This window comes from Haplochromis burtoni, unplaced genomic scaffold (genome assembly GCF_018398535.1).
Source record: "Haplochromis burtoni strain Fernald_Lab_line unplaced genomic scaffold, NCSU_Asbu1 Contig_112, whole genome shotgun sequence".
In the NCBI taxonomy this organism is placed as follows: Eukaryota; Metazoa; Chordata; class Actinopteri; order Cichliformes; family Cichlidae; genus Haplochromis; species Haplochromis burtoni.
This window is the reverse complement of record NW_024582473.1, coordinates 1278123-1301592: the sequence shown is the minus strand read 5'-3', so window position 1 is coordinate 1301592 and position 23470 is coordinate 1278123. Positions and strand designations below refer to the sequence as shown.

Genomic DNA, 23470 nt, shown 5'->3' with positions numbered 1-23470 from the left:
ATCAAGACTCACAGCGCCTGTCTGGAAAAAGCATTTGTGTATGTCACCACAATGAGTAATTACAGTAATCGTAATTTCTGAACACAAAACAGTGTGCATGCTTTTTTAGGGTCTTCTCTCACTGTCCCTCTTCACCTGTTTTTCTTTCCCTTCTTTCCATAATAATAATAATAATAATAATAATAATAATAATAATAATAATAATAATAATAATAATAATAATAATAATATTTTATTAAGATCTATCAAGTGGAGCAATTTGGCAAAGCCATGACCAAAAATAAATGGAAAAAAAAATCAGTTGGGCATCTTTCTTGTCCTTCAGACAATAATCCCGGTAATAATAATTATTGTTAAGTACCGAATGGGACAGGCAAAAAAGAAGAAGAAGAAGAAACCCGAAAAAAACCCCACCAACAGCAACAAAAACAAAAAAACTCCGAATCCATAAACACGCGAGTCACAGCGTGGTATCTTCTGTTCTAACTCTTTTGTAATCTTCCTGCAGGATCGGTACAGCCACCGGGAGGCGCATCTGTGTGAGCCAGAGCGTCACCTGGGCTCAAGAAGCTTTTAAGCAAAAGCAGATCGGTGATGAATGAATACTCTTCAGAGTTCATGATCAGCCATAATAAAGCTCTGTGTTATGTTAACCCATGCTAGCAGCAATTTTATAATGACTGTATTTTCCAAAATGCTTTGTGTATATATATTAAAAAAAACAACCCACGCATGTTTTTTCAATAAAAATGTTCGGCTTTGAATCGGGTGTTTATTTTTTTGTTTTGTTTTTTGTTTTTTAAGGAGAAATTTACACACTTCATCTTTACCCTGCCAAAAAAAAAAAACATCCAGTAGCCTATCATACTGGTAGCGGACACATGGCCTTCTGATTAGGAGTGAGGCCGAAAACAGCGGTTGTTTCGTGTAACCTGAACATGAACTCTCGTGTTCTGATTAACCTTTCAACACCGTTTCAGCTTAAAGCTATTAAAACTGAACTGTGTTCCAGACGTTTCGCTGTGTGCTACAGAAGTTTAAGATAGCTGCGGTTATAAAGTTCTGGGTCCAAATCAACGTGTGAAATTACATATTTTTTTTATTTTTTTAGTGTTCTTTGTTTGTTTGTGTTTTAATAATTTCATTAAATTGTTCGAGGAAAGAAAAATATCTAGTATAAAAATTTTAAAGGCTTTCAGATTAAATTTTGAACATTTAGTCAGCACCAAATTGATATGATTTAACAGATAAATATTGACTACTCACATTAAAACTCATCTCATCTGATCATCATCACTCACACACACTATCACTCACACACATAATAATAAAATAAATAATATACATTCTATCTTTGCATGAACTGCAGTTTAGCAACCAGTCACCTCAGCGGCTCTTCCTGCTTTTAATGCTTTTAATTTATCTGCCTGAGAGAGTTTCATCTGCGGTGATATTTCCTTTCTTGGACATGAGTTTCCCCCTGCTGGCTGCTAAAAGAATGCGACTTCAACCATTTGTAAAGGTGACAAAAGAAATCTGACAGATTGCGAGATGTATGGCGCTGTATTAATAAAATTGAATTTAACTCGAGGAATGAAAGGTGAATGAAACTTCGTGTGTTTTTTTTAAATATTTTTTAATAGTTGTTATGGGCCCTGTTAAAAACTCAGACATCTTTGTGACATCCGTACTTATTTTTGTGACCTGGTAACAAAGTCCTAAGTAAAATTACTTACTTACATTACTGTCTTTATCCTTATTTCCTGTTACATGTGTGTTGTTACATCGCAGAGACTTACATTAAACATGGCCAGAGTTTCAAATAATGAGGTCAGCGTATATTCATGTAATCTCTATGACTGCTCTGCAGGACACTCCATATCAGACACCTGAACCTCCATTACTGACAAACAGCTCCCGTGGGCCTTTCTCACCCTGTGTGGAAGGCTCGGGTCTAAAGGTTTCAGGTCCTCTAATCAAGCTGGTCTATTTTTCTAGCAGAAGCTGAGATAGGAGGAGAGCTCAGTGGTGAAAAAGTTTTCTGTCTGTGTGGAAAGCTCACTGTGGACCTGGAAGGAAGTAATGACTTCTTATAGAGAAGGCTCATGACAGTGAGGTCAGTGTACTCAAATGAGCTCCACGTCACCCCTCAATCCAAAGGAGGACCTTTGGGATGTGCTGGAACAGGAGAGATGCATCATGGATGTACAGCACACAATTCGCTCACCAAATTCTGAAATGTTTTCAGCATCTTTTTGAATCTGTGCCATGAAGAACTGAGACAGCTCTGATGGTAAAATGGGGAAAACCTGATAAAGGCACGTTGTACCAGAGAAAGTGTCAAGTGAGTGTAATTTTGGGACATATGGAACCACCCAGCTTCTGATTGGAGCAGGTGCCCATGACTACTGTGAAGTCATTTGACTCTGCTAAATGTTTGTTATGTTGTTTCCTAGTGAAGCCCATATGGATTGTAAGGGTTAATAGAGGCGTGTTAGAAAAAAGAAATACACGTGGAAGAAAAAAACTGGAATTATTCTTTCACTCCTTTCTTTTCGTGTCACGTTCATGTTTTTTTCCATCATGGGAGTTTGTGGATTTTAGGATTATTTAGAGCTTTTCTCTCAATTACTTTCATTTTTAGTTTTCCATTGTAATCTCTTGATTAACTTTTGTTTCCTGTTTATTTTCTGTTTAGTATTTTGCCTTCGGGTTTATTCGTTGTAGTTCTTTGTGTTCTCAAAGCCTTTTCCAGTGTTTCCCAGTGTCTATTTTCTGTGGCTTGGCTTCAGTATTTACTTACTTCCTGTTTTAATGTGTTAGCTTGTTTCTTTTGTGTCTTGTGTCAAGTTTTACTTCCTCTGTGTTGTTTTTCTTCTTTCCCATTTGCTCTCCTTAGTTTCCCTCCCATTTCCTATTGTTACATAATCCTGTTTTTACAGCCATCTCCCTTTAATCTTTGAGGTGGCATTTCTTTAACTCCTCAGTGATCTGCCTTTGTGTGCTTCTTGTCTGTTTCTTGGACTTATGTTGCTTTTTTTGCACTCTTTGGACTTGTTGCATCTTTTGGACTTTGGACTGTCCTCATAAAAGGTGCGTTTTCTCCTTGTACAGTATGCATTTGGGTCATCTCATTTCAGATTAATATATTTTAAATGTAACTACTTAGTTGAGTCGAATACTTTTATATCTCTTGATGTTATCTGTCTCTGTATGCAGTGTGGAGTAGCTGCAGAGATGTCGCTTGGTTGGTGATTTCTAATCTTTGTGTTTAAGTGACAGGAAAAACTCACCGTGACAAACATATAACGGCCCTTTAAGTGAGCGTGAGACTGCATTAAACATTCAGATCACTTCTTACAGCAACAGCAGAAGGACATCATCACATCCAGAGAGGAGTAAACATGAAGGCCACAGTGGGACTGCTGCTTCTGCTGCTCACGGTTTATTACTGCGCTGCTGCACGTAAGTCTGTCAGTCTGCTTTACAGTCTGAAGATAAATGTAATCTGAGGCCCTTTAATGTTTTTCTTTGATTGGTCGTAACTTTTACAAGTTACACTAAGAAAATGAGTGAACATTATACCTCGGATTAATTAACTGGGACCACATCTGCAAAAAGGTTTGACAGCATTTCTAGTAGATAATGGCAGATGGTTTGAGCATGAATTGAGGCTGGGGTTTGAGGAAGGCCTCAGAGGGGACTGGTGGCGGCTCCTGGGCCAGTCAGATAGTAGTGCAGGGGAGTGTATGGAGGAACGCTCCTGCTCCTGAAATTTAGACGAATTATTTCCAATTATACCTGTTTTTATCTGGTTTTAAATAAACTTATTGTTGTTAATCAGTTCTATATGCTGCATTTTAATCTGTTATGAAACTTTTTGGAGGGATTTATTATGATTTTTTTTATTTTGTGCAACTGCATTTTAGAAATGTCAATTTCAAGATTCTGAATCACCTTTTTCTCTTAGTTTACAAAACATGTTGAAAATAATATCATCCTCACAGCTGTGTTACCAGCTGGTTAAATGAGCCCCAAATGGATTTTTGCATCACTAAAGAACAGCGTCAACTAAGAGGAATTCTGCAGTATTAGCTAGTTATCTTGCCACGAGTCATTTAGGACCATTATAATGATCATGACTAAGGTTGTGTTTATTCTAATCAATACAGATTACTGTCACATGAGTTCTGGTTGAAGGGTTTAATGGGAGCTGATAGTTCATCTTCAGTGAGTGTTAGTAGAGTCAGAAGGGAACAAAAGTTCTGCTGGCTTTAAGAAATCCCTAAATAACTGTGGTGTTTAAAAATCTTTTTTATTGTCTTTCAGTTCAATGTTCAGATCAGCTGAACCTCAGATTACACTTCGTTGTTAACTTTAACTTATTATTGTTAATGCATTTTACATTTTACAAAACTTGAAAGCAACTCCACTCTGTTTAAAATTTAATCTTGGGCTGATGAGTTATTTTAAAACATCATCAGTGTATATCATAAAGGACCTGAGCGCTCTGACAGTGTTAATGTCACTGCCTTTCTATTTAAAGACTGAGTTTCCAGCTAGAGTGCTCAACACCTTTGACACATGCTGCTATGAAACTGAATTTTTTACTGTCTTTTTATTTTTTTCTTTCAGCTCAAGGAGTGTTTGAAATGTCTCCTGGACAATGCTGTTTCAAATTCTTTACTGGAAGGATACCACCGAAGAAAATAGTCTCTGTCTTCAAGTCTCACAGCGCCTGTCTGGAAAAAGCATTTGTGTATGTCACCACAATGAGTAATTTCAGTAATTGTAATTTCTGAACACAAAACAGAATGCATGAAAACACGAGGCACAGCGTGGTATCTTCTATCCTAACTCTCTTGTAATCTTCCTGCAGGATCGGTACAGCCACCGGGAGACGCATCTGTGTGAGCCAGAGCGTCACCTGGGCTCAAGAAGCTTTTGCATCAATGGCCAATCTGCAGAACGATGATGAATAAAGCTCTTCAGAGTTCACGATCAAGCATAATAAAGCTTTGTGTTATGTTAACCCATGCTAGCAATTTTATAAGACAGCTGCAGCCTGGGTTTTGTACCGGGCATACCCAGTTTCCTGTTTTATATTCTCCTTTTTAGATTTTTGGAGTTTTCAGTTTGGATGTTACCTTTGCCTAGGTTATGTTTTTATTCTGATATTAGGTGTTAAGTTTTTCATGTCCTCCTATGTTCCCCATGCCTAGTTCTGTTTTGCTGTAGTACTTCCTTGATTTAGTTCATCTCTGTCTTCATTTGTACTATGGATTTGCAGCTGCCAACTAAATAAAGGTCAGTCTTTGGTTGCCTCCAAGTCTGCATCTTTGGGTCCATTTCCTGCCTCACCATTAAAGAACGACACGGCTGCAGAATGGAACCAGCAGACCACGCCATGCTTTTGGATGGGAGCTTACTGGAGAGTTTTCATGGCTTCTCAGGATTTAGGCCCAGATATCTGATTCAAAAGATATCAAGGTACTAACAATTGCACTTTCAGATATGAAAAGCATAACCAACTAGCATCCTCAGCTGATTCCATTCACAACTATTTTGAACATGCACTCCACAAACACCCACAATGGAGAACAAAAATGAAAAACATTCACACCTCACTCCTCCATATTCCCCGGTTCCTAGTTGCAGCAACGGCAGCAAACCCACGCCGAAGCCCTGTCGCATCAGCTGCAGTTAGGGAAGCGAGCGGGAAGCTGGCTATGACAAAAAAAGGGAGCAATGTTTTTGCAACAATAAGGTTGTGAACGCGTCCGTTGTGTTCGTAGCGTCCCCCACCCGATTCTCTCCTCCGCTCGTTCTTGTGGCCTTGCCTTTCTTGAGGCTTGTTCTGTGTGTTGGACCTGTTGGCCTCTTTTGTCTGTTTTTGTTCTTGTTTGTTGGCGTCGCTCCTGTGGGGCTTCCCGGCTGAGTGCTCTCTCCATGGCTGTGGGTTCTCCAGTTCCCGTCGTCTGGTCCCGCTGCGTCGCTCTTTGTTATATGGCGGTGCTTTCTTTGGTGGCCAGGCTTTCTGGGACCGAGTCCTGGCCACGACTCCCGTAGGCGTCTCCTTTTTCCTTTTCCCTGTTGTTTACTCATCTCTTTCCTTCTCTGTTTTTGCTTGTTTGCATTTTCCTGGTGTTCTGCGTTCTTACTCCGCTGTCTGGCAGTTCCGCCTCCTTTCCTTTTGGGTGCTCCCCGAGCCCCGTGTTGGTTCCGTAGTACTTTCTGCAGTCATTTCTTTCTGACGGTCGCCCTTTGGCAGGTTTCTGGTGCATGTTTTGCTCTTTGTACCGTCGTGCTCGTGTTGTGGCGGGTGGGTTCTTTCTTGGGCCTGCTCTGGTGTTCTGTGGGTTGCAGTCCCGTTCCTGCCGTTCCTTTCTGGCGCCTTGCTCGTTTATTGGTGCGGTCTCCTGTCCGTTTCTCCTGTGGTAGGCCTTCTACGGTGTGGTACATGCATTGTGTCATCGTGCCCGGTCCGCTGTACTTTGCCGTGTTTTGTGTTTGCCTGCTAGGCCCTTTTTTTGCTCTCTTTCTTGCGGCTCCCTTTCAGTGTGCCTCTCCCTTCTTCTTCGTTTCCGTCTGCCTTGTGTTCATGTTTCAGATTGTCTGATGCTACTGGGCGTTGCGTTCCTGTCAGCCTCTGTTCGGTTTGTTTTCTGGCTGCTTTTCTTTTCCTTTTTTTCCTTTTTTTCTGAGCGCCAGTGGTTTCGCTGCTGGGGGTTTCGGTTGCTTCGGCGCCGTTTTTCTTTGCACGCCCTTCTTCCCTGTCACCCTGCCCTCCTCTGCCTTCTGGTCTCACGCGCCTGCTCCCCCGACCTCTGCTTGCTCGTCCGTGTGGCCAGGTGCCTGCGTTTCGTGCATTATGTTTTCCCGTGTTTGCTCCGCCTTTGACTGCTGCCTGTTTCCCCCGCACTCCGCTCGCCGTACTGCCGTTTGCTCCCATTCGCCCACCGGCGGCCTGGTTCCGTTTCCCCCTCGGGCGTGACCCACTTCCAGGTCATCCCTCCCGTCTCTTTTGCTACTTGGTTGCTCTTCTTGCTCTCCTTACTTCAGGTCCGCTGCTCTCCTGGACCCCCCTTTTCATCTTTCCACCCGACTGTGCCCCGCTGGTTTCCCCTCTGTTCCACCTGTCTCTCGTGTTGTCTCCCAGGTTCTTGGCCCAGCACCGTCGCCAGCACCCTCACTGGTCGCCAACCCGTTGCGTCTGTGTGTTCTTACGTTTTAGACAGCTGTTCCCCCGGCCAACGCGCGGGTTGTGGGTGGGTGAAAGGGTTTTTGTACGCTTACCCCTCCCCCGTTGTTTGTTGTGCCTCCCGTACTGCCATCCCGGGGTCTTGGACGTCTGCCTGTTGCTCACGTCCCTTTTTTCCTCTGCCTGTTTGTCCGCTGCGCCCTGGCCGCACCCCGCTGGGCTGGCCCTTGCGCGCTGGTTTTTCCACTGTTTTTCCCACACGCACGAGCAGGCACGAGGCACTCCCGCTCGGCCCTCCCCTGTGCTCGGCTTTGGCCTGTCAGCACGCTTTTTGTTTGACAGTATTTCACCATCTTCACTGGTGGCTGTTTCATTTTCCTTCCCACCACGACTCGGCCATGATTCCTATCCGCTCTTGTCCATTGCCGTGTGTGTCATCTTGTTTTGGCCTTGCTCAGTCCCCCGGTGTTTGGCTGCCCATGCCTCTCCCTCTGTTGGTGTTGTCCACCTTTCCCAGGGTTACTTTGACCTGTGGTGCCCATTCCTCACTCTCTCCGCCAAGCATTCTGGTTCGGTTGATGACGCAGCATGGTGGCACCGACTTTTCTCCCTATGTGTCACGCACTATTTTTGCCCCTTGACCTGTTAAGTTACCTCACGCCCTTGCCGTCTGGAGCCCCCCCCCCCCCCTCCTCTCTGGCTGGGCTGCTCATCCTCTTTTTCTGCCCGTTTTGGTTCTCGGGCGCACCCCGCCCCTGGGTCCTGTCCTCTCCCTCCCGCGCGTTGCTCGTCCTGGCCTTCTGCGCTGCGGCGTTGGTTCCGGACGCTTCCACCCACGGGGCACGGGGCCGGGCCCGCTGGCGCTGCCTGGGCCGGGTGCTCCCGACCTTGTGCTGGCGGGCCTGGCGGGCCGGTCTTCACCTCTACTATTCCCCCTCGTTGTCCTGTTCCCTGGTCCCATCCGGGTTTCCCGCCGCCCCCTCGTTCCCCATCTCACCGCGTCCCTGTCCTGTCTGCCGCTTTTCCGCGCTTGGCCCTCCCCATTCCGCCCCACTGCTGGCGCAGCCTGGTCTCTCCCCTGCAGCTCTTTTCCCACTCTTGGGCCTCCCCCGTTTTGCCTCGGCAGACCGGTCCCGCGGCTGCGCTCGCCCGTGCTGCCACCTTCTGCAGGCCTTGGCCCCCGGCCTTTGCCGGCTCCTCTTTGTGCTCAGCTGGCTTTTCCTCCCGCTCCGGCCTCCCACCCCTCCGTCCCCAGACTCCCACTGGGCTTAACTCCTCTCTGTGCCCTGGATTGTGGACTTCTCCTCACCGTCGACCGTTCGTGTCCGCGTGGGGTCAGCACCCTCTCTTCCCCTTGTGGTCCCGGTGCCCTCCCGGGGTGTGTTCTGCGCTCTGCTTCCCCTCTCTTCCCCCTGACTTGTTTTCTCCTGCGGTCCTTCCATTGTTCAGTTTTGCCGCTGCTCGTGCTCGGCCTTCTCATCCCCACTGCATGCAGCCCCTCTTCGCCAGCGGTGCCCCCTCCGAGTCATGGTGCTCCGACCTCCTTGGTCTTCCCCACCGCCCACGGTCTCTGTAAGATTTCCGGAACGCGGGTCACTCCACCTTTGCTCTTTTTCTTGGCCACGTGCGGTCGGTGGAGCGGTGCGCCGTTTTCACACTTCTTGGGGGTATGTGCCCGAGGCCTGTCTGGGGCCCCTCTCTCCAGTTGCACGGCAGGCCCAGGTCTCACTTCTGCGGCGCACTGGCGGCGCGCCCCATTCCAGCTTCTGCTGTTGCCTTCTCCCTGTGGCCTCTCGCGCGTTCTGCGCTGGCTTTCTAGTTGGTTTCCCGTGCACCCCAGGCCTCTCAGCCGCCTTCACGCGGTGGTGACACGACCGCTGGCGCACTTCTTGGACACCGTCTGGCCAGAGATAGTCCTATTCCCTCGGCTGTCTGCGGAGGGTGCACTCGTACTCCTGCGGGACCCATCCCTGCGCAGCGGCCCCTTTCCATCTGCTCGGGCCTCCGGGCGCCTGTACCCGGTTCTATCGGCCCAGCACATCAGACATGGCCCCCCAGCCTGTACTCCCGGCTGTGCGGCTCCTGCACTCTCTTGCCCCTCTCCGGACCCACGCCTCTCCCTTCTTCTCGCCTGCACTGGTCTGCCTTGGGTGCACTCCACCATCTTTTCTTCTCTTCCCCTCCTGCCCCCCCTCTTTCTTCAATCGACTAACTCTGCCTATTTGCTACTCTTTCTCACCGTCCCCTATATTGCTGGGTTGCCATTGTTGTCTTTGTCCTGTTTTTCCAGGTCTTTTTGTCTGCATTTCTACCGCACCTTTTGCTCAGGATTGTCTCTTGCATGGGTCCCCTGGGTTCCATGTCTTGGGGTTTTTACGGGGTTTTTTATTTTCTTCTTTTTTTTGGTTTTTGTACTGGCGCCCCCGCATTTCTTGTTTTGCCTGCCTCCTTCTCCTCTCCCTCTGTCGCCTGACCTAAGCTCCCACTCCCGACACTGTTCGCTTTGTGCCCCACTTTCCCCACTGGCTCCTGCTTTTTCCCGAGCACCCCCGTTCCTTTTAGGGTCCTGTTTTCTTTACCCCCTGGTGTACCTCGGCCCTTTTTTTTTTCACCATCCCGCACTCCCTCCATCTGCCCGGCCTGGACGGCATCATCTATGCTGTTGGCCGCTTTTCCGGGTTTCCTTTGGCCACTTGCTGTGTACCCCACGTTTACTTCCCGTTCTCGCGGTTTATTTCGTTTCCCGACGGGGTGGGTTAATTCAGTTTTTGCCCTGTTTTGCTTCGCATACAGTTCCCCCACTGCTTGCTGTTCTTTCAGGGGGTGCGGTTGCTCTTCTCTTGTCCCATTCTCCTGCTTTTTCCTTCTCTGGGCTATGCTGTTGTCCTGCTTTTCCCCTGTTTTGTTATCTCTGTCAGCCGCCCTTCATGTCCCCCTGGACCGCTTCCTTTTACGCTGCTGCTTTGGCCGCCCCCCTTTGCCTCCCACCTTTCTCATCCGTTGTGGGCCTCCCATGTGGACTGCGTCACCAGGCACCTTTGCTGCTGTAATTGCATGCCCGTCCACAGTCTCGTACCCTTCTGCTGTAAGTAATTACTGCACTTTTGCGGGGCCGCCTTCTGTTTGTGTTGCACTTCCTCCCACCCCTTCCGGGCTGCTTCCATGCGTTAGGGCCTGTTCACCCTGCGTGTTCTCCGACTCTTTAACTCAGCTCTGTCACCTGGCGCACCTCAAGTGTGTTTGGATATGCTCGACCCCCCTGGCTGAATTTCCAACCCTGAGCATCCAGCTGCCCAGGACGCACGTGCATTTTCAGTGCTTTTGCCTGTGGCACTGGTTGTTGGGGTGCCGCTTGCTGGTCTGCAGGATTTCCACCACACCCCTGCTGCTCTTCCTGTGTCCTTCCTCTCTAGGGTTTTCCGCGCCATGGGTCTGGGCCCGGACATCGCCCTGCGCACGGCCGTTTTCTCTGGCTGTCACCTCCCTTTGCACTGCCCGCGCACTCAGCGGAGCTTGCCCGCCTACTTGGCGCCGCCATCACGGCTGGCACTCGCCGGCTGTCCTTTCGGACCGCTGTTCTCCCCCTTCTGCGCAGACTTTTTCGTGCATGGTGTCCTCTTTGGCCCTTGGATCCACACAGTCATCTTACCACATCTTCTCCTGCTTTTCCTCTGCAACTGCTTTCTTGCTCTGGCTACCTCCACAGCTCACCTGCTGGGTTCTGCGTCCTTCTGCGGTGTTCGGGCGCGCCCACGGTACGCTACCTCCCTGCTTGCCTCCTGTCACCCCCATTACCCTCCGTCTGCGACCGACCCCGTGTTGGCCTTTTGTTTCCCTCACTCCGTCCACTCTTGCCCCTCACTGGCCACCCCCTTCGGCGCCCGCTCTTCCGGACCCCGTACCCCTCCTTCTGTCTCTTTGCACTCTTGTGTGCGCCATGCTCTCCACTTGGCTCTCGTGGACTCCACCCCTGTCCCACCTCTTCCTGCCTCTTGTTTCCTCCGTGCTCTGTGTTCCACCTGTGTTGCTACCTAGGCCGTCTTTGGCCAGTCTGTTTTTGGTCCTCTTTTTTGTACTTCTGCTGTCTGTCTGCCCCTCACGCTGCTTTTTCACCCTGGGGTTGATGCCTACGTTCGCTGTGCTCCACTGATTCCCCGTCACCCAGCCTTCTCAACTGCGCCCCTTTGCGGCTTTGCGGCTTACGCACTTCTGGTTGTCGCCCCATGGCTGTACATACATGCTATCATGTGACACTCTGGCCCATCTTCACCAGGACTGTTTTCCGCACTTGTTTGCACGCCACAATTACTGCACCCTCCTGCACCTTTCCTCACTCAGTCTCTGTGTGTGTTGTTCGGGGCTTTGCTTGTTGAATCTTTTGCTTCCACTGGGTGGCCCCCTGGCTTGCGCTGCACCCTGCTTGCCACACCACCCCAGCCCTCTTCGACCGATGAGTTTGGTTTTGTTTTTTTGTGGGGGTGTGGTGTGTGTGTAGCCCCTGCCATATTGGCCCTGCCCACGTACGTGTCCCCTTCCACCCTCCCTGTTTGAGGTTGCCCGCCTACGCATTACGTCCTATCACGGTTTCTCTTTTCCTGGTGCTCAAGTACCTCCCCCTTTTCTAGTCCTACTCCCATCTTTCTCACTCGGGCACCACTCTTGACCGGACTCCCATCCACGCCATGCCCCCCATCCCTTACTGCTGAGCCACCCATCTCCGCGCTGTTTTGCCGGGCCATCACAGTTATGGGTCCTGCCCCTCCCCCGGTCCCTGTGGGCCTTTTTTTCACCCACCCAGGACGCCCATGCTTGGCCTGTTGCCTCTTTCCACCCCTGGATTCCTTTTCACCACAGGTTTTACCCCTCCCTTCAGGGTGTTTCCGCCGCTGGCCCTGTCTGTTGTTCCACTGGCGCCACCTTTTATTCCCCTGAGCTAGCGGTCGCGCATTTCCCCACACCAGGGGGTATTAACTTGTATTTACGCCATCTGCCGGACACATGCGCTGCCCAGTGTCACTCAGTTTTGGGTTTTTTGTTTTTCAACTTGTCGGCTTGCATGCGTCGTTGGGCATTTTTGGTGTCTTCACCCAGGGCACGGTCGATCAGTCGCCCCATCCCCCTGAGCTTTCGCACTTACTTTTACGTGCACTGTGACTCAATTCAAGGCTTTCTCTTCTGTTCGGTGGCCGTACTCGCGTCGTTTGTTCATGGTACCCACCCACCCCGGCCGTGACCAGTCGGTGCTGGGTTTTGCTGGATTGGCTGTGACATTCTTCACCCACTCTTTTTTTTTCACAGGCCTGCGCCGCTCCGCGCTTCCATCGGACACTGGTTTTTCTTGTTTTTTCCACCCTACCACCCCGGCCCCCAGTCACCTGGCTCATCAGTACGTTTTGCCTGCTTTCACTGCCCACACACCTTGTTGTCCACTTGTGGCCTGTATTGTTATGTTGTATACACCTTTTCGTATCACATTAGCCCATTTTTTTTTCTATTTTTATGGCCTTCTCGTGTGCCTTAGCAGAATTTAGAAGCAGAAACTAAGCTGGAGCCGCTTAGCACCAGTTATAGCCGATAAGCTGTCATAATTTGGTCTTTTTGCGTTTTTCGAAAAGGTACGTTTACCGTGTGACGTTTACAGGTCTAATAATATACATGATCTTAAAATTTTCTGAATATGTTTAGGACAGTGCTCACGAATTACTTTGTGGGATCTACGTTTAAAAAGAATATTTATTGATTTTGATTTCCGGTGTTCACCGGCGGAAGCGTAATCCTTCAGAATAAAAGCAGGCTTTTGCATGTCTAATTCGGTGTGTTCCGCACATACAAAACTTCTAATCATCCATCCATCCTCTTCCGCTGATCCTTCTCGGAGTCGCGGTGGGGCTGGAGCCGATGGCAGCTATCATAGGGCAAGAGGCGGGGTACACCCTGGACAGGTCACTGTGAGACAACAGTGCTAGCCACTGCACCGCTGTGCTGCCCACTTTTAGTCTTATGTTTTATTTATTGGTAAGCAAGCATAGGGAAGGCCATTAAATGTTGAAACTGTGTGCCAGGACTTTGGTGTAACAAATATTTACATATTTTCGGATTCCTGTCCCACGCAGCCTGTAGGATACTAATGTTTGTTTAGTGTGTTTCTGTCCTAAATATTATTATGTTTTGATCCAATCACTAGTGAATCCATCCCAGGAGGAGACAGAATGCAGGCCTCAGAGTGCAGAAGTTGAAGTGGAAGAGCAAGATGAGGATAAGGGAATGGAGGAGGACACCCCTCTAGTGGCCGTTGCACCCGATGCTTCACTCCCAGAAAAGCAGCCCTCAGCCTCCATTGTGGTCTCTGCTGGTCCTGCCTCCCAGTGTTTAGATGAGGTAACAATCATGTGCATTGTTATGTTGTTATTTTGTGAATGGCATTTTTAAATTGTTTTCAGAAAGACAAACATCCCTATTTGATAGTTATAGTGGCAGATTTAACTGCCATGACTCAAAAGAAAAGAAAATAGTATCAGATATGATATAGATGCATGTATTTGCACAAGGCTAATGTTCAGGACTATTATTTCCTCCATTCTTTTGCAGTTTAATTTCTGATAACAAAGTATTGCACATGCATAATGTGCGTTAAAGTGTTTGTCATAAACATTAGTGTGACCACCCGTGCTCTTTCAGGCGTCCTCCTGTGCCTCGCACCCTTTTCTAACTTTCTCCATCACAGCCAGTAACGCCGCCCGTCAGTCCACGTCCCCAGTTTTTTCCTCTTCTGCGCACGCCTCTGCCCATCTGCTTTTACTTTGTGCGCTTTTCCTTGGTTCATCCTTCTCCTCCACCATTTGTTATGGGCCTGCAGCCGCTCATCCTGCACTTCTTTTCCCCGCTCACTTCCGCCTCGGCCCTCGCCGGCCGCCGATTTCACAGCCACTCCTGCGACCCCTTGTTCATTTTTTTGGTCATCCATTGTTTGCAACGGCGATTCACGTCCCCAGTGGCTGCGGCCTGCCAGGGCTTTTCCCGCCGTTGCACACCTGTGCCACAAGCCTGGCTACATTCTTTTTTTTTTCCCCCTTCTTGCTCTCTCTTGGACCAGCTGATATGATTGATGCCACCGCTCCTTCTGCATACCACCACCGCTTCACTTTTCCCGCGATTTACTCTGCCTGCAATCCTTCTGCTACGTCTTGTTATTCTCACATGTCATCCATCTTACGCTCTGTACCTGCTGCACTGTATCACTCTCAGTATCACTCCTCTCCCAGTCTATATATCACACTGTCCACTTCCTGTGCAGCCTTTCTTTCCCCCACTCCTTCTTTACCGTGTGTTCATGCCTTGGTGCTCTCAGTTTCCTCCTTGATAGCGTCATTGTACGCGCAGGTTTTCCGTTTCTGGCATCGCGAAGTGTGCCAGTCATTCGTGCCTCCCCGCTTGGCACACTTTTTTTTTCTCCAACTGCCACTGTCCTGTTGTGCTGTGCTCCACAGCAGCTCTCGTTCCCACATCTTGCGCCTGCCCCGTGGCTCCTGCTCCCTCGCACTTCTTGTGCTGCGTTTTACTTGGGATTCTTCTGTGGTATGGGGTAGTGTATCGGCCCGCTGCGCGAGCGCACGTGCGCTACTGCCTGCGCGGGCCACCGTACAGCTCTCCTTTCTTCTGCTGTATTTTCCTACCACGTTTGACTTCCCGCTTGGCCGTCTTTCGTAATGCTTCATCGCCCCCCTCCCACTGTCTCTCGCTCGTATCACTCCCTTGGGTGGCTGCGTTCATTACCTCTTTACAGCGCGCGTGACCTCGTCCATTTACGTTTTTACTCCTCGTACTGTGCTGTGCTGTGTTTCTCATGGCTGGGTTTATGGCAGGAGGCGCGGACGAACATGCACGAACTGTCAGACCCCGTGACCACCATCTCTTTTGGTCCCTCCAATTTCCTGTTCTGGCCTCCGTGGGGCTGGCCTTCCCTGCTGGGAGGTTTTTTTTTTTACCCCACACACCACCACGACTTTTTTTCGTCATCATGTTCCAGTCACTTGTCCTTTCTTCTCTTCCTTTACTCCCACTTTTGCACGGCCCCTCCTCGCGTTTGGAGTATCGCCTACCTTCACATTTTCACACATTCTTCGTTATCCACTTTCTGGCCCCCCCTACTTTCTGTCCCTCTCGGTGCACCCTGTCCGCACACTGTGTTGTGTATGCATGTCCTGTGCGTGTTCTGTGTGTTGAAGTCTTCTGTCCTTGCTCTTCCCACATTTTTCTTTGTTTTGCTGCATGCCTGCCTCCCCCTATTTCCCTGTCTTTTAAGGCCTGTTCTTGGGGTACTCCTCACTTTTTGACCGATTTTACCGCCTCTGTGTTGGTGGGGGGTAGTCTTGGTGCCTGTTGTGCCCGTTCCCGCCGCTCCTGCTCTTGTATCGGCTTGTGATGTCCATCCTTGCGGTTGGCGCCCTGTCGGCGGTCACCCCCGCTCTGGAAGCTGTGTAGCCGCGCGTTCCAGCGGGGTCCATGTCGTTGTCGCGGCTGGGTGTGGGGCCGCTTTGGTGGTGGTTGCAGTGTTGTTGACTGCGGCGTGTCCGCGTCCCCACCTTGTACTGGCCTTGCTATTTAGGTGTGCTGTTCCCGTTTTCGCTGTTCTAGCACGCCATGACGCGTGCGCACTTTGCCATGTGCAGCGTGCCTGTAACCTGTTCCCCTGCAGACAGCCGGTCAGCGTCAGGTCCTCCTTGCCACCTACGCCCTGCTTCTCCTTTGCCTATTCCGGCCCCCTCCGTCTCTAGCTCGCATCCGCCGCCTCCTCTCTTTTGGCTTTTGTCCGCCATGCTATGGTATTGCCCAGCCAGCACTCCCTCTGCCAGGCTCGACGGCCCTGCGGCTGCTGCATATTTTTATATATTCTCGCTCCTACTCTGTTGCCTTTCCTTTTTTTCACGCCACTGCATGTGTTCCATGCTGCCCCGGAGCAGGGCAGCGAAGGGTACACTTCGTTTTTTCACGTGGGCACGTTTAATGGGCTGGCTTTTTCCGACCTGTCCAGCCGGTTTGTTTTGTTTGTTTTTACATACTCTGGCCCTTTTGTCGTTGCCTGGGGTCCGATCTTACCTGTGTCTCTTTCCCTACAGGCCTCGTCACATGTCTTGACGTCTTCCTTTTGCCCTGGTGCCTTTTCTTCCTTCATTTTCCACGTCATCCGTCTGCCCGCATCACTGTGTGGGGTTTCGCGCTGCACCCCCACCGGCCGCTTACCCTGCCTCCCCCACTACTCGCTTGTTTGGCCTTCTGAGCCCATGTGTTTTTGTCCCTTGTTGACTCCTTCCCATACTCTCTACTCTGTCTGGAGTTTTTCTGTCGGCTTCCTAGCGCGCCTCACTCACCCACCATGGACTGGTTCTGATATATTTGCTCATTTTCTTGTCTTGTTGAGCAGCTACTATCCACTCGGTTCAGATAGTGTCATACTGTGCCATTTTTGTCAGTGCTTGCAGCGTTGTCTTCTCCATTTGCGCATCTCACTCCCTTTGTGGGTTTCTTTACGTGTTCTGCTTTCTTTGTTTCTTTCCTCGTCTCTTTTTCCACTTCCCCTGCCTGCTGGAACTGCACGCTTGGGGTTTTTTCCACTTTGCTCATTTGGGTCTACCCGTCTTCCTGTACCCATCACCGCATCTGGCGCCTCCGTGTTCTCTGTGGCACCCAGACCCACCCCCACAGCCAACGTTCTTGATCTTTTTAACTTCTCTAACTACTTCCCGTTCACAGTTTTCCTGCATGTCTCTCCTGCTACATGCCGGTGTTGCCCCGTGCTCTAGAGCCGGTGTGCCTATTCGCTCTCACAAGTACTTGCGGGCATTGACCTCTTCACGGTTTTGGTCCCCGTCTTCTGTAGCCCCTGCCTTCCATGCGCTCTCTCTTACTGGTCCCGCCCGTCTAGCTGCGCCTTTCCTCATGCAACGCCTCATTCCATTGACCACCTGCTGTTTTTGTGTATTCTTTCCCACCTGTCTAGTTGCGCTAGTTGCTGCGCTGTGGTAACAGGCTCTTCGTGTTGGGTCAGACCTAGTTGCGTTTTGACCTTTCCTGCTGTGTGTAGTGTGCTTACCTGCTCAGCTTGACCTATACTGCCATGCTACATTAACACGTTGGTCCACACCTTGGCCGGACCTGCTGTCATGTTATGTCACCTGAACCTTCGGTTTTCGTGTCCGTCGTTGCACATTTTGCCCCACACGCTCCATTATGTCGGAGTTTGGGTTGCACGCCGGCCGCGTACACTTTGCACGCTTTCTGTTGCCCACGCACCTTGCTTCTCCTCGCTTGGCTTCACACTGCTACCATGACTGCGTGGCACCTTTTGTTAACTTCTTGCCTGTCTTTCCCCGGGGCTGTTTTTTGTTTCTTTGCTCTGTTGCTTCTGCCGTTGCTTTTTCTCTGGGACCGTGTTGGAATTCTAGCTTTTATTGGCTTTTCACTCTCTCTCCACCCCCCGGGGAGGAGGCCACGCGCGAGCTTACCCAGCCACATCCCGGCTTCTCCTCCCTTTTCCACTCGAACAACTCGTTGCTGTCGCCGCCCCATTCTCGCCCCACCATCCCCTTTTGAAAGACATTCTTAGAATAACAAAATGTGCCACGCATCATGTGTATCAGTGAAGCCTTAAGCTAGTGAGAGCAAGGTTCTTTGTTCACAGAGAAGCTTCAAAGTTTACGCTGCCGGCTTGCAACCAAACTCCTTACATAATGTATCTGGTTGCAAATGCAACGACTGACACTGAAAACTCTTTTTAATGTCATGTGACATAGTGACATTAAGCAGGTCCGGCCAAGGTTGGACAACTTTTTTAATTAGCATGCATTGTTATATGTCAAGCCTGTATCATTTTAAGTCAGCACTACACACTACTGCATTAAGTCAAACTCAACTATTTTCTGGACCCTCATTACACTAGAGCCTACCACATGCTCATCTAACTAGCTGCAAGCTATACATTTTGAAAGAATACACAAAAACAAGCAGTTTGTTCAATGTATTTATTTTTTGTCTTGCTAGTAGGAAATTGTTCATCTATACTGTTCTTTTACCAGTGAATTAGAGCTCATTTAATGTCATGTGCTACAGAATACTTTTACCAAAACCTGAGAGAGTCTAATCCTCAGTACTTAGGAGCTAATGATGCACACCTGTTCTCTATATCACTGTTTGTTCAACACCTGTTTTCATTATCAGTGATTGATTATCATGCATAAAACTAAGGGGAAGTATAGAGATATTTAAAAAAGATCAGAACTTTTTCCTGTGTGTTTTGGTCTTTGGTCCACATGATAACACTGTGAGTCTGCCATATTTGTAGTGCTGTTGTATGTACAGGAAGGACTGTTATACCCAAAGTATTCAAAGTGGAAAACCCAAGTGCTGCATTCCATCATGCATTGTGTTGAAGTAAAAGAGACAGAGTAAAGAAACAAAAGAAAGCAGAACACTAAATAAACTGCCACAAAGTATTTAGATTCATCAACTTGAGGAATTACACTCTGTTCAATGCACTTATCAGAAATATGCACATTATTAGTCACTTATCTAACCGATGTTGATATATTCTGCTCAACAAGACAGAGAAAATGAGGCAAATATTATCAGAAGCCATTTTTCCATTTTGTTATTGGGCTCGCTATTTAGCTTTCTACATAAAACTCCTTATACAGGGAGTAGAGAGTAGTGAATGATCACAAGTACAAAAACAACATTTTTGGCTCATAAGGCCAACAAGAGTTTATGGCTTTGAGGTCAGGGTAATGCTGCCTGTTGGTTTGGCATGCTCTTAAACCCCATTCATTTCATTTTTATCTTTTTGTGCAGACTTATTTACTTGGCAAATGAAGGAGAAAAGGCACCATTTTCAAAAGAAGACTCAAGTTACATGTGGACTAGGCCTTAGGGAAATGATGACCACAGTAGATGATCTGACCCCATTTCAACTGATCATAAAGTTGCAGATATAAAACAAATTATTCAAAACAACCTTCTGAGCATGTCTGAATATCCAGCATTAAACTCCCACTAAAAGAATGTCTCCTCTCGTCCTCTCCTGTTTTCATCTATTGGAGTACACATGCATTTTGCTAAAAAAATTGAAATTCTAACATAGTATGTGAGCTTTATATATATATATATATCAGCATGCCTCATTTTGTTCCTTTCTATCCTGCAGAGGTGAGTTCTGGCTGGGCAATGACCATATCCATTTGCTGACAAAAGCAAAAGATATGATTCTGCGTATCGAGCTAGAGGACTTTGAGGGTGTCCGGGAATATGCAAAGTATGATCAGTTCTATGTGGCCAATGAGTACCTACGCTACCGTCTGTCTGTCAGTGGATACAGGTACAGGGTTCACTTCTGCACATGCAATATTTCTCACTCTCAGTTGCTGCTAGAACACCTTAAACTGGAACAGCACACCTTATATATCAATGTCTCATTACAGTGGGACGGCTGGGAACGCCCTCAGTTTCAACAAGCACTTCAACCACGACCAGAAGTTCTTCTCCACACCCGACCGCGACAACGACATGTACCCCTCTGGGAACTGCGGCGGCTACTACAGCTCCGGCTGGTGGTTTGACGCCTGCATGTCTGCCAACCTCAACGGGAAGTACTATCACAAGCGATACAAGGGAGTCAGGAACGGGATCTTCTGGGGAACGTGGCACAACATGTCGACCGAGTACTACCCCACCAACTACAGGCAGGCTTTTAAAACTGTCAAAATGATGATACGGCCCAAGAACTATGGTCCTTAAAAGGACAGGTAAATATTGGTGAGTGCAGTCATGCAGGCAAAGACAAAGAAAATGGAAGAGCAAGTACATAAGGACTCATACACACATACACTCACTAGTAGTCATGCATTTACACATTTACACATGCGTACGTGTGCACCGATAGGACTATAAGTAGTTTGGTGCATTAATGATAACAATAATTGTGAAAAATTTAAGTGTGCTATTACTTTTCCACTCTAGTGAGTGTGGCCTTCAAAATGTTGGATTAAAATGATGATAATAAAGGACAATGGACTATGAACAATGATGGACTAATAAAATTCTTTTTTTTTTTTTTAAAAAAAAACAACCCATGCAGTGTAGGCCAGCCTCCTACGTGGGCCATAACATTAAATTGAGGGTTACCAGAAGAGATTTTTTCACTGGTCTTTGACATTTTTTTTCTCATTCTGTCCTGCTGCCTCCTGCCATAAACCCAGCATAGAAACACAGCACAGCACATACTAGTAGTAAAAACTAATGAGCTATCACTTTCTCTGCTGTAAATGATTTTGTAATTAACAGCAGCCACCCAAGTGAGGTATACGAGAGCTGATGATACAGTTTTGAGTGGGTCCGATAATCATTACGAAAGACTTCAAGCTGGAGAGTCAAACTGTTAGAAAAATTACAGTCAGTAATAAATGTATAGCTTTACTTGGCCCTTCTCTGGCATTTATCTCACTGCTCTCGGGCAGCTTGCCGATTTATCATTACCCCATACCACAGAAGACATCCCAGTATAAATACGCAGCATCCAATAAATTTCTATTGAGTCATGTATGTGTGTGCATTCTGCATTATTGATGTTTAACTAGAGTCTTCTTGAGAGCAGCCACGAAGCAGGACATTGCAGTGAGGAAAAAAAAATGTGTTTCCAAGCTTTGGATGCACCGAATTACTGCACACTTCTCTATGCCATAATCTGTAAAATCCTCTTCTTGTACAATACTGCTATCTAATGTTAGGAAACTGTATAGCACCATTTATTTCATTTTATACACACTGTAAATGGGAAGGATTGGGGAAAGAAATGCTTCACTATGAGGATGTGTACAGTATTTATTTTACTTTGAGAGGTATGATAGCTTTTATATGATACAATGGTCATGCAGTACAGAGTCTAATGATTGATGACATTTGAGTAATGACAAGGACTAGGCATAATTGTGATCATTCATAGTAAATATCTGCGTAAAATTGGAATTCTTTGTGTGTATCAGATTGATCTTTTCTATCAATCATATTCAGCTGTTGTGCCAATAGATATGCAATTTTTATATTGGGGGAAAAAAATTAAATTAATATTCCATGGCTGTGTTGCACATTTCAATGTTCGGTCGGTTTAAAATCCTTTTCATGCCTGCTCCACTTGTGTACTGGAATCGCCTTTCAAACGAATGTATACAAAAAATGTATACAAGTTTCGCATGAGTGTCTTTGAAAGTGTCTGCCGTCTAGTGTCCGAGGCTGAATGAGGCTTGTAAAAATGCAGGATGAGGTGCTGCATGCCCATAACAAATGGGTTTATGAGGTGTTGAACCAATAAAGCCACTAAATAAAAGGCAGATTTCATATTGGCTTCGCAGAAGATGATAAAACTGTGGGACTGTGACTTTACTGTCTGTTTACTGTCTGTGATGATAAAGTTAATAAAAGTGTTGTGCTCATTCACAGGATGACTCCTAAATATTCACTTTTTTTCACACTTAATGTTTATGACAAACACTTTAACGCACATTATGCATGTGCAATACTTTGTTATCAGAAATTAAACTGCAAAAGAATGGAGGAAATAATAGTCCTGAACATTAGCCTTGTGCAAATACATGCATCTATATCATATCTGATACTATTTTCTTTTCTTTTGAGTCATGGCAGTTAAATCTGCCACTATAACTATCAAATAGGGATGTTTGTCTTTCTGAAAACAATTTAAAAATGCCATTCACAAAATAACAACATAACAATGCACATGATTGTTACCTCATCTAAACACTGGGAGGCAGGACCAGCAGAGACCACAATGGAGGCTGAGGGCTGCTTTTCTGGGAGTGAAGCATCGGGTGCAACGGCCACTAGAGGGGTGTCCTCCTCCATTCCCTTATCCTCATCTTGCTCTTCCACTTCAACTTCTGCACTCTGAGGCCTGCATTCTGTCTCCTCCTGGGATGGATTCACTAGTGATTGGATCAAAACATAATAATATTTAGGACAGAAACACACTAAACAAACATTAGTATCCTACAGGCTGCGTGGGACAGGAATCCGAAAATATGAAATATTTGTTACACCAAAGTCCTGGCACACAGTTTCAACATTTAATGGCCTTCCCTATGCTTGCTTACCAATAAATAAAACATAAGACTAAAAGTGGGCAGCACAGCGGTGCAGTGGCTAGCACTGTTGTCTCACAGTGACCTGTCCAGGGTGTACCCCGCCTCTTGCCCTATGATAGCTGCCATCGGCTCCAGCCCCACCGCGACTCCGAGAAGGATCAGCGGAAGAGGATGGATGGATGATTAGAAGTTTTGTATGTGCGGAACACACCGAATTAGACATGCAAAAGCCTGCTTTTATTCTGAAGGATTACGCTTCCGCCGGTGAACACCGGAAATCAAAATCAATAAATATTCTTTTTAAACGTAGATCCCACAAAGTAATTCGTGAGCACTGTCCTAAACATATTCAGAAAATTTTAAGATCATGTATATTATTAGACCTGTAAACGTCACACGGTAAACGTACCTTTTCGAAAAACGCAAAAAGACCAAATTATGACAGCTTATCGGCTATAACTGGTGCTAAGCGGCTCCAGCTTAGTTTCTGCTTCTAAATTCTGCTAAGGCACACGAGAAGGCCATAAAAATAGAAAAAAAAATGGGCTAATGTGATACGAAAAGGTGTATACAACATAACAATACAGCACAAGTGTACAACAAGTGTGTTGTTCATTTAAAGCATGCAGAAACTTACTTATTAGCCAGTTTACTTGCTGTGTCCGGTTTTTTGGTGTTTGTTAGATAAACAAGGAAACAGTTTCCTTATTGTTATATCTCTGGAGTCTTCGCAGGCCTTTAAAAAAAATTTTTTTTTTAAATAATTTCACAGCCAATCTCAGCAAAACCCAATCACCGACTTTTCACTTTCCTGGTGTGTTGTGGTTACCATAACAACGACGCTATACGTCCACCTTAACATAAGGAGAAAGCCTTGAATTATTTCACTTTCACTGAAAAGTAATGCGAAAGCTATGGTTATTTTTTCTACTTATCTACCGTTTTCTCCTGTTTTGTTAATACACAAAAATCCCAACGGACTTCATTCAATCCGACAATTAAAAACAAAAAACAAAACTTATTTTACACTTGCAGCGCATGTCCTGCAGATGGCGTTAAATTACAAGTTAATTACCCCCCTTTTTTTTTTTAATCTCTAGCGCTTTATCGTCATGTGTAATAA

General features: G+C 47.1%; 2 protein-coding genes and 2 long non-coding RNA genes across 4 annotated transcripts in view; 3 read left to right on the top strand and 1 right to left on the bottom strand.

The window, feature by feature from the left end:
* On the top strand, positions 1-764 carry LOC121814976. Its single transcript, XR_006054699.1, has 2 exons — positions 1-38; positions 509-764. It is a non-coding gene; the product is annotated as an uncharacterized LOC121814976 (long non-coding RNA).
* Positions 1-5329, top strand: part of LOC121814974 (C-C motif chemokine 4-like) — a gene marked incomplete in the record, with an annotated part of 6287 nt that extends 958 nt beyond the window's left edge. Inside the window, 2 exon segments of the mRNA XM_042223481.1 lie at positions 4648-4759; positions 4880-5329. Of these exon segments, the coding sequence (XP_042079415.1) occupies positions 4648-4759; positions 4880-4982 (215 nt within the window).
* Positions 5330-18809: 13480 nt separating this feature from the next.
* On the top strand, positions 18810-20297 carry LOC121814973 (fibroleukin-like). The gene is made up of 2 exons (XM_042223479.1): positions 18810-19568; positions 19672-20297. Exons 1-2 carry the CDS (start codon positions 19453-19455, stop codon positions 19985-19987), a joined length of 432 nt encoding a protein of 143 aa, XP_042079413.1. The 5' UTR covers positions 18810-19452; the 3' UTR covers positions 19988-20297.
* A 10-nt stretch (positions 20298-20307) lies between these two features.
* LOC121814975 lies at positions 20308-23328 on the bottom strand. The gene is made up of 2 exons (XR_006054698.1): positions 22985-23328; positions 20308-22188 (listed from the first exon to the last, which is right to left on the bottom strand). It is a non-coding gene; the product is annotated as an uncharacterized LOC121814975 (long non-coding RNA).
* Between the last annotated feature and the right edge of the window lie 142 nt (positions 23329-23470).